The sequence below is a fragment of the Indicator indicator genome, chromosome 18, assembly GCF_027791375.1.
Source record: "Indicator indicator isolate 239-I01 chromosome 18, UM_Iind_1.1, whole genome shotgun sequence".
In the NCBI taxonomy this organism is placed as follows: domain Eukaryota; kingdom Metazoa; phylum Chordata; class Aves; order Piciformes; family Indicatoridae; genus Indicator; species Indicator indicator.
In genome coordinates this window covers 12,235,359-12,245,715 of record NC_072027.1, presented here as the reverse complement: position 1 = coordinate 12,245,715, position 10,357 = coordinate 12,235,359, and the positions used below count along the sequence as shown (strand labels likewise).

The 10,357-nt window shown below is 50.4% G+C and overlaps 1 protein-coding gene across 1 annotated transcript; it reads right to left on the bottom strand.

Annotated features, from left to right (window-relative positions):
- Positions 1-5,591: 5,591 nt before the first annotated feature.
- On the bottom strand, positions 5,592-6,494 carry SPRY4 (sprouty RTK signaling antagonist 4). The gene has a single exon (XM_054389342.1). It carries the CDS (start codon positions 6,489-6,491, stop codon positions 5,592-5,594), a length of 900 nt encoding a protein of 299 aa, XP_054245317.1. The 5' UTR covers positions 6,492-6,494.
- Between the last annotated feature and the right edge of the window lie 3,863 nt (positions 6,495-10,357).

The window sequence follows — 10,357 nt, the reverse complement described above, 5'->3', positions numbered from 1 at the left end:
TGGAATTGTTTTCCTTCAGTGGTCAATTATTGAAAAGAATGTAAAAAATGATTTAAAAAATAACTGATTGGAAAAAGATGACTTTGATTTGATGTGAGAGTGCTGTGGTAGACTTCCAGCAGAGAAGGGAACAGCAAAGTGATTTTTTTAATTTTTTTTTTTTTAAGCTTTATGTGCAAGACACCAGCCAGTGTTGCCAAACTCTGACTAAAATTTAGACCTTCTTGCTCAGGATGTTTAAAAACCACCCCAGAACCAGCATGACAAAGCCATCATCTTTACCTTGTTGCAGATTGTTTGCTGTTGCATATCATGATCCCTACAGTGTCATCTCTGTCTCTTAGGAAGAAGTTCTTCAGTAGGAGGGTGGTGAGACTCTGCAACATGTTGCCCAAGAAGGCTGTGGGTGCCTTCTCCCTAGAGATGTTCAAGGCCAGGTTGGATGAGGTCTGGAACAGCCAAGTCTAGTTGTGAGGTGCTGGGAGGGAGGTTGGAGTAGATGATGTTTAAGCTCCCTTCAACCTAAGCCATTCTATGCTCTGACCCAGGGACCAGCTCCACATCATTGCTTCAATAATGTTCTTTCAGGCCAGGAAAAGCACTGGATGAGGATGACATAAACCACAGCCTGAAAGGCAGTTGTAGTGAAGTGGCTGTTGGTTTTTCTCCCTTACTATCCCATTTCCAAGAGGAAATGGCCTCAAGTTGTACCAGGGGAAGTTTAGGTTGGAGATTAGAAACCGTTTTTTGTTTTGTTCTTTTTTTTTTTTCCCCCCTGCAAGAGTGGTCAGACATTGGAACAGGCTGCCCAGGTGGAGTCACCACCCCTGGAGGTGTTCAAGAAACCTGGGGACATGGTTTAGTGTCCATGGTGGTGTTGGGTTGATGATTGGACTGGATGATCTTAGAGGGCTTTTTTAACTGAACTGATTCTGTGATTGTATAGCTGCATGGTGCATGCAAAGGGGTAACAGGAATGGTGAAAAATGACCCAAATACTTTATTTGTATCAGTCTCATGTGATGATGGTGACATACAAGGCAGCAGCAGAAGCTGAGGGGATGCAAGACTATGGGCACTGTAAAGACAGTCAGGAGGATGAGGCCAGGCTCTTTTATTGGTGCTGAGTGACAAGGCAAGGGGCACAAACTGGAACCCAGGTCTCACCCGAACAGAAGGAGAAATTTCTTTGGTGTGAGGGTGCTCAGCCCTAGAGCAGACTGCCCAGAGAGGTTGTGGAGTCTGGAGAACTTCCAAAGCCACCTGGCCATTGTGATCCTGGGCAAGCTGCTGTGGGTGCCTCTGCTTTATCAGAGGGGTGGGACTGGGTGATCTCCAGAGGTCCCTCCCAACCCCACCATGGTGACAACTGGGAATTCAGTGACTCATAAATTATGAGACTTAGAGCTGTCTGAGGCCATGGTCTTATCATGCTATTAATGTTTGGTTGAGCAGAAGAGAAGGCAGCAGCAGGGTTGGGTGCTGCTGGCCTTGTCCCTTTGCCTCCATCCCTATCTCACATGGTCCCTCTATGCTTGGCCATGGCATTCAAGCACCACATGACTGATTCTGTGCTGCCAGCACAAGGTGTTGGTTCATGTCCAGCTTTTTACCCACCAGCACCCACAAGCCCTCCTCCTCCTCAGGGCTGCTGTCTTCCCATTCTCCACCCAGCTGCACCATCAGCTGATACCCCCATGGCTAGTTATCCCCCAACTGGTTTTCAACTCCCATGGCTCCTCCTGGTGTGTGCAGTATCAAATAAGTCTTTTGGGGCTACTCTGTTTGTAGAATAGTTGGTAGAACCATTTTTGGGGATTTGTTCTTCTAAAAAGCACAGCAGCCATGGCTATATATTTAACAATATATATTTTTAATATATATATATAATTTCTAGATCAGTACATTCATCAGTACTTGTTTTTTTTTTTTTCTTCACCAACAGAAGAACTCTTACAATAGTAGACTTTCTAAAATAAATACTATTAAAATAGAGCTTCAAAATAAATATTCTATACAAAGGAAAAACCTTCTGTAGTAACTTCTCAGGGTGTAGATGTGGTGGGGTGGTAACAGAAGGGGTGGGGGAACCTTTCTCAGCATGTCCAAGCATGGGAGGGGGAATACCCAGTGCTGTGAGGGCTCATCCAGGTGGGAAAGCTGGGGAGCAATGGTCTGGATTTAGTATCTACTCCGTGTACCCACTGGGGTGGAGGGTTCAGTGGTGATTTATTTGTCTGGTCAAGCCACTCAAGCCAGGGATGTGGCATGGTCAGTGCCCCATAAAGTCACCCCTTCTTGCTTCGTGGGCATCAGCTTCTGCATGTGGGGAGAGGCTAAAACCCAGCAATGAACCTGGTACAGCCATTAGTATTTCAGGGTGGCAAAGCTCCTCCTCTTCCTCAGAGCTGCTCTGTGCTGGCACAGTGCCCACCCTGGGGGAAAAAAAATGCTCTCAGCTCCCCTCTTGCCTTTGTGGTCCCAGCCCACCATGACAACATGGCAGGTGTTGTGCCCAAGGATTGTGCTGATCAGCAGCTGGACTTCAGTCTGCAACGGGGCACCTGGCCCAGAGGGAGGATGGCCAGGGCTGGGGTGACATGGTATGTGCCCATGGTATGTCTCAGGGGTGGCAGAAGCCCCAAGTACCTTAAAAGGGGATTGAGGAATAAAGGTGTTGGGATGGGAGAATGGAGATGTTGGGATGGGGGAAGAGAGGTGTTGGGATAAGGGAATGGAGGCATCGGATGGGGGAAGAGAGGAGAATAAAAACATTAGTGACCAGCTCGTACCCTCTGCCAGCCCCACTGCCAGCAGAGCCCCTGTCTCAGCTGATCCTGAACCATTCCAAGTGCTCTGCAAAGTGCTTGCCACTTTCTGGCCATACCTTGGGCCAGGAGCTGATGGAGCAGAGTCCTACTACTATGGCAGAAGACCGAGAAGAAGAGGGAAGGTTGCTCTGCTACGTTTACCACTGCTCTAACACATCCACTAACGCTTTACAGCCCACGTGGGGGTCACCTTACACCACTGCAGGACTTAGATATGAAAAGAATCCAACAGAGAAATAGTTTACAGCTATGTACAGTGAGAGCAAACCCCTGGGGGCTTGCTGGGTGTATATACATGAGTGTAGATTGGCACAGGGGCGACCACTCCAGGGGAGCGTTTGCTTGCAAGGACCAGGGCAAGGACCATGCATCACTGCTGCCTGGGGGGCTTTGCTCTTGCAGCTTCTCAGCTCAAATCCCCCAGGAACAGCCAGGAACAGAGGGTCAAAGAGGCAAAACAACCAGAGGTGGAGGCCATTTGGATACGCATGGTCCCAAGAGAGGAGGGCAGCAGGCTGATACCTTCTCCTGCTGCATTTTCTAGCCTGTCTGCATCTCAGGAGAAGGATTTCTCTTATTAAATAGAATTCCTTATACATTCAACCAACAATTCAGCCAGTTTGGGGTTGGTTTTCCTTTTACCTTTTCCCCTGCAATTTGTGCAAGACAAGAAATAGAGCTCCAGATCCCCACCTGCTGCCTTCTCTCTGGTGCCACTGGAATCATCTCCTAAGAGAAGCAGGGGATTCCCCTACCCTGCACAGTTTTACATTGTCACTATCACCTAGAAAGGTTGGACCAGGTGATTCCTGAGGTCCCTTCCAACCTGGTATTCAGGGATTCTGTGTCCCCACGCAGTCAATGAAAGGATAAACTCAGGAACTGGGATCTTGTGACACATGTAGTATCCCTTTTTTTCTCTGATGTATCATGTACAAGCCAGCAAAAGTTATAAACAGAGAAAGTTGGTGTTTTGTTTTGGGTGTTTGGGTTTTTTTTTTAAATGTTTTGTTCAATGAATATCTCTAATTAAGCCTAACCAACCCCCAGGTCATCCAGGTTAAATGAATTCTGAAAACAGAGAGACACCAGAAGTCCCTTCAGGATGCTCCTGCCAACCCTTCCATGCAGCAACTGTACTGCAGCCAAGCTAAATGGGATTCCTGGAAATGCTACATGAGCTCTGCCTATTGCTTATCTAATTAGAGATGACATTTCACTGTCACTGCTGTGTACTGACTGAGGAAAACTCCTCTCATTAAAACAAAAAAAAAAAAGGAAGGAAGAAAGAGAAGAGTTTAACTCAGTTTTCTGCATGCAATGAGTACCTACCTGCTGATTAGTGTTGCATGTTGGACAGAGGTTTGTGTTTAGCACCTTGTAGTTGTCAAGAGAAAGGGGTTACTGCATCCTAAAGTGTTGCTGCATCCTCATCCTAAAGGGTTACTGCATCCTGAGGGAATGCAGACCCAGCCCTAGGATGAGCACATGGGCAAAGCCAGCGAGATTCTCTTGCTCCAAACCATGGGCACCTTCTTTAAACAAGCTCTCTGCCCTCCCCTGGCTTTCCCTGGTGTTTGTTAACACTAAAGTAAGCATGAAAAGCATTCTCTACACCTGAAAAAGACACTTCTGTACAGAGGAGGTGAAGGTTGACCAGCAGCAATAGAGATGGGGGAACAAGTTGTACTTCAAGCAAATGTCATTCATCCCCCAAACCAAAAACACCCTAAAAATCTGAATGTTTAATGAGCAAAGGAGAGCTTGTTCCAGGAGAGAAGGTACTGGGTTGGTATCCCTATTAAATACACCTAGGTGTGTCCTGCACTTGGGGTTTGTGACTTCTGAACAGAGCTTAAGACGCTGAGAGAAACAAACACTGAACATCTTCAGGTTGTGGGGTCGTAAAGATCCCCTTTGCTCCAGCACATGCCTTGGGGAATGGGATTTGGCCCAGATCCTCTTGGAGCAGGTGGATGTAAAATGAGTATTCAGTTGAGTGAAACCTGGTACTATGGACCAGCTTTGCAGGCAGAACGACACCATGTGGGTACCACTGCTCCAACACATCCTGCTACTCTTCTTCCTGGGGAGGAACCAGCTTGATACCATCTGGCTTGAAGAAGAAGAAGGTCCAAATCCATGTGCCAAGTGGGTTCAAGGAGAGCAACATGTCTAAATGGTAAAAGACCCTTCAACAAACGACCTGCAGCTTCACTTCTGGCTCAAAATCTTTGAGGGACACAGAAAGCTTTTGAGAAACTTGTACTTCATGTGCAGCTGCACCTTCTGATGGTGATCAGGCAGGGAAGGAGGGTGGAAGAAGTTAACCCATCACCTTCAACAGGCTGCTGGTAGCAAATCAGGGTTTGGAAGGAAAGCAAAACCAAGAAGGCCACCCTGAATGTGACTCCAACGCAGCTTTTTGCATCTGGGAGTGGGTATTGCTTGTGTGGCCATGCCTGCCAGGCCAGCAGCTGCTGGCTCCTGTGGTGGCCAGGAGGTGTGAGCAGCTGTAGCCCATGCTGTACATAGGTGTGCAGCCTTCACTCTACGTTAAGATTCCTCTTTGGCCCCATTTCCTGAAATTCTGACCAGTCCCAACCCCCTGAATAACCCCAAGTGCTTCGGTTTGTGGAAAGAGTTGCTTCTGCTTTCTCTGAGGGCCAAACTTTACCCTCAGGCCACAGGTTAGGTTAAGAAGAGCCAACGTCACCCCCCTCTGTGGAGTGTCCTGCTGCTCCACAGCCTCCCAAACCATCAAAAGGGCTTTTCTGACCTGCTCCCTTTGCTCTCTGGCAGAGCCTTGCAGATGACACTGTTTGTGTTTTTGCATCTGCATCCGGGCCTGCTCACTTGGTCGTAGCATCTCTGGGACAGCTTGACGCAGCCGGTGGCGGGCAGGTAGCAGAGCAAGCAGGGGAGCACCAGGGAGAGGGCACTCATGAAGGACCAGCGGGCACAGCAGTTTGAGTGGGAGCAGGAGCAGGGGTGGTCAGCACACGTGCCCTCATCATCCTCGTTGGTGCAGTGGTAGAAGATGCCCTTGACGAGACACATGCAGGTGGAGTAGTTGACCAGGTTCTGTGCCGAGCAGAGGCACCCTTGGTTGCACACCCAGCACGAAGGGAGAGTCCTGGGCAGCGCACACTCCTTGCACTTGCACTTCCCACAGGCTTCACACAGCAGAAAGTGCTTGTCCAGTTCCTGAGACACAGGTTCCTTCAGGTCCAGGGGCTTGCAGTTGATCACCTTGGGCTGGATGCGGACCGCTCTGGGGGAGGACTGCTCCGCCACGGGCGCTGGGGCCATGTGGTCCAGGAGCCTTTGGTCTGAAGATGTGCTGCTGCTGCTGCTGATGGAGCTGGGGCGCCCACTGAAGGAAATCCAGGGGTGGGTGACATCCTGCTCGCAGCGCTGGACATGCTGGTTGGTCAAAGGCAGTTCATGGGGGGCTCGGGGAAGCTTCTGGGCTGCCAGCTGGGAAGCGGTGGGGTTGTCAGTGTAATCGTTCTCCATGTGAGTTGTCTTCATCTGGTCGATGGGCAGGATGGGGAGGGGATGCTGCAGCCTCCCGTAGGGGATCCGACTGTCCAGCAGGGGCTGGACCATGGTGGAGCTGGGGACAACGGTGATGTTGTGGGGAACCCGGGGCTCCATGGATGAAGCAGGCTGATCCAGGGGGAGAAATCTGCTCTTAGGTGGCCTGGGGGAGGGAAAGGAGAAAGAAAAGGGGTGGGGGAGAGAAGGAGCAGGTGGTTGATGAGTGACCTTGCAACACCTGCCCAAACAGGTCCCTCAGCTGAGGCTCTTACCATGCAGAAGGTTTTAAGAGGTAGAATTTGTGACCAGGGGAGGCAGAGCACTTGGCCATGTGTAAAGTGCATCCCTCCTGCTCTGCTGCTGTGCTTCTCTTCCTACCCTTGTAGCCAACAGGACCAGAGAAGTGATCCTCCTCTGTACTGGGCACAGGTGAGGCTGCACCTCAAATAGTGGGTTCAGTTTTGGGTCCCTCACTCCAAGAAGGACATTGAGGGGCTGGAGTAAGTCAGAGAAGGGCAACAAAGCTGGTGAAGGGTCTGGAGAAGAGGGCTGGGGAGGAGCAGCTGAGGGAACAAGGGTAACAAGTCTGGAGAAGAGGAGGCTGAGGAGAGATCTCATTGCTCTTTACAACTCCCTGAAAGGAGGTCACAGTGAGGTGGGGGTTGGTCTCTTCTCTCTAGTATCAGGTGATAGAAGGAGAGGAAATGGCCTGAAATTGTGCCAGGGGAGCTTTAGCTTGGAGATTAAGAACAATTTCTTTGCTGCAAGAGTGGTCAGGCATTGGAACAGGCTGCCTGGGGAGGTGGTGGAGTCCCCATCCCTGGAGGTGGTGTTGAAGAAATGTGTGGATGTGGAACTGGGGATGTGGCTAGATGGCCCTGGTGGTATTTGGTTTATGGTTGGACTCTGATCTCAGAGGGCTCTTCCTACTGAAACAATTCTGATTCTCTGACTCTGGTCCTGGGATTTGCAGGCTCCTGAGATACCTGTTCACCACTTCTGCTCCCCTTGTGGGGTCACTGCTGGATGCCCTCTTGTAACTTTGTCAGCAAACTGCCTGACATGACTCATCTAAAGTTTGAGGACTTTGCTAATTGACCCTGATACTAAAATACAAAATCAGGGCTTGCAGGAGCCTTGACTTGGTACAACGATGCTTCAGAGTGTGGTGCTGAGATCTGATTGACTGGAAACCCTCTGCTCAGGGGTGAGAAGGCAGGGCAGGGGGTGAAGGACTATGTGCAGAAGCAGCACCAAAACTGGACAGGGTTTGTACTGATGGTGCTAAAGGAGAGCTTCAGCAAGAGAGACATTGTGTGCAGAGCAGGGTGGGAGCTGCCAGGGTCTTGTCTGTCTGTCTTTGATCCAGAGGCTTTAGCACCATAGGATCACAGAAACCTTTTGGTTGGAGAAGACCTTTAAATCATCAAGTCCAACCACTTTCTAACTCTACCAAGGCTGGGTCTAAACCACATCCCTCAGCACCACATCTCTGCCTCTTTGAAACACCTCCAGGGACAGGGATTCAACCACCTCCCTGGCCACCCTGTTTCAGTCTTTGAGAAACCTTTCAGTGAAGAAGTTTCTTATAATGTCCAACCTAGACCTCTCCTGGGGCAACCTGAGTTTGTTCCCTCTTGTTCTAACACTTGTTCCTAGGGAGAAGACACTGATTCCCATTTTGCTCCAACCTCCTCTCATTGTCCTTGCCAACCCAGAACCTGCCTGCAGGAGGGTAGCTTGGCTGTAGTGAGGACATGGCTGTAGTGAGGACATGTCCTACCTCCATCAGAAACCACTGGTTTCCAGGGCTTCTTCCAGCTATAGCATGGAAAGTGGAAACTCTTGCTCAGACCTTGGCTGATTGCAACCAGAGGGTGGGGGCAGATGAGGAGACCACACAGAGGTCAGGTTGATGTGTCACCTCATTAGGCTCTCCTCCTCCAAAACTAAGTGAACTGGTGGATGAGAAGCTGGACATGAGCCAGCAGTGGGCACTTGCAGCCCTGAAGGCCAATGGCAGCCTGGGCTGCATCAAAAGCAGCGTGGAGAGAGGTGATTCTGCCCCTCTCTCTGGTGAGACCTCACTTGGAGTGATTTGTCCACCTCTGGGACCCCCAACACAAGAGGGACATGGACCTGTTGGAGTGAGTCCAGAGGAGGCCATGGAGATGATGGGAGGACTGCAGCACCTCTGCTATGGGGACAGGCTGGGATACTTGGGGTTGTTCAGCAAGGAGAAGAGAAGGCTCTGGGGAGGCCTTAGAGCTGCATTTCAACATCTGAAGGGGACCTACAGGAAGGCTGGGGAGGAACTGTTTAGAAGGGCCTGTGAGGACAGGACGAGGGGCAATGGTTTGAGACTGGAGCAGGGCAGAGTCAGGTTGGACACCAGGAGCAAGTTCTTGGTCCCTTCTGACCCAGTGCAGTCTGTGAATCTGTCAGAGCGAGCTGAGGTGCTGTTTACTAGCTGTAGTAGCTGAGCTGCCTGCTGCTGCTGCAGTTTGTGGATTCATTGAAAGAGTGCAATTTCTGCTGGAGCACATCCAAGGATTCAGCGGCGGCGCAGGACAAGAAACCACAGGAAGTAACTAAACTTAAATCAAAGAAGGGAAAGGGACGGGTTGGGATTTAGAAAGTGCACATTGTTTGCTGTGAGATGTGCCATTTCCTCACGGCCTGACCTTCAGTCATAAATAATATTGTGCTGGAGAGCAGCTTAAAGAAGTGGGGAGTAAAGCTGCAGAGCTGCTTGTGGGATGGGAAAAAGCTTCTGCGATGGAGAGAAAGGAAATGGGGAAGGGCTTGAGGCACTGCCAGTTGTTGGTGTTCAGGCAAACAAATTAACCTTTTCCAGCAGCACCAAAGATTTGTAGTGTCCAGCAGCCTGAAAACAGCCAGGGAAAAACTGCACCAAATGCAGAAAAACTGGCCTCAAATTGTGCCAAAGGGGGGTTAGGTTGGACATGAGGACACAGTCTCAAGCTGTGCCGGGGAGGTTTAGGCTGGAGGTGAGGAGAAAGTTCTTCACAGAGAGAGTGGTTGGCCATTGGAATGTGCTGCCCAGGGAGGTGGTGGAGTCACCATCCCTGGAGGTGTTCAAGAGGGGATTGGACATGGCACTTGGTGCCATGGTTTAGATAGTCATGAGGTTTAGGGTGACAGGTTGGACTTGATGATCTTTGAGGTCTCTTCCAGCCTTCTTGATTCTATGATTCTAATTTCTTCCCCAAAAGAGGACTGGAGCACCTTCCCCTATGGGGACAGGTTGGGAGAGTTGGAGTTGTTCAGCCTGGAGAAGAGAAGGCTCCAGGGAGACCTTAGAGCAGCCTCCCAGTACCTGAAGGGACTCCAGGAGAGCAACTTTTCACAAGGGCTTGTAGTGCAATGGCTTTGAGCTGGAAGAGAGGAGATTTAGAGTGGAGATTAGGAAGAAATTCTTCGGAGTGAGGGTGGTGAGACACTGGAACAGGTTGTCCAGGGAGGCTGTGGATGCCTCCTCCCTGGAGGTGTTCAAGGCCAGGTTGGATGAGACCTTGAGCAACCTGGGCTAGTGGAAGTCCCCATCCCTGGAGACCATTCAAGGTCAGACTTGATGTGGCCCTGGGCAGCCTGCTCTGCTTGGAGGTGTCCCTGCTGACTGCAGGAGGGTTGGACAAGATGACGTTTGAGGGTCCCTTCCAACTCAATGCAATCTATGACTCTGAAGGTGTCCCTGCCCATGGCAGGGGGGTTGGAAATAGACAGTCTTGAAGGTCCCTTCCAACCCAACCTGTTCTATGATTCTATGAAATGGGTTGTCAAGGCCTGGCCCAGGCTGCCCAGGGCAGTGGTGGAGTCCCCATCCCTGGAGGGGTTTCAAAGGCATGGAGATGTGGTGCTGAGGGCCATGGTTTAGTGGTGACCTGGCAGTGCTGGGTTAATGGTTGGACTGGATGATCTGAAAGGGCTCTTCCAGCCCTAATGGTTCTGTGAGCCATGTA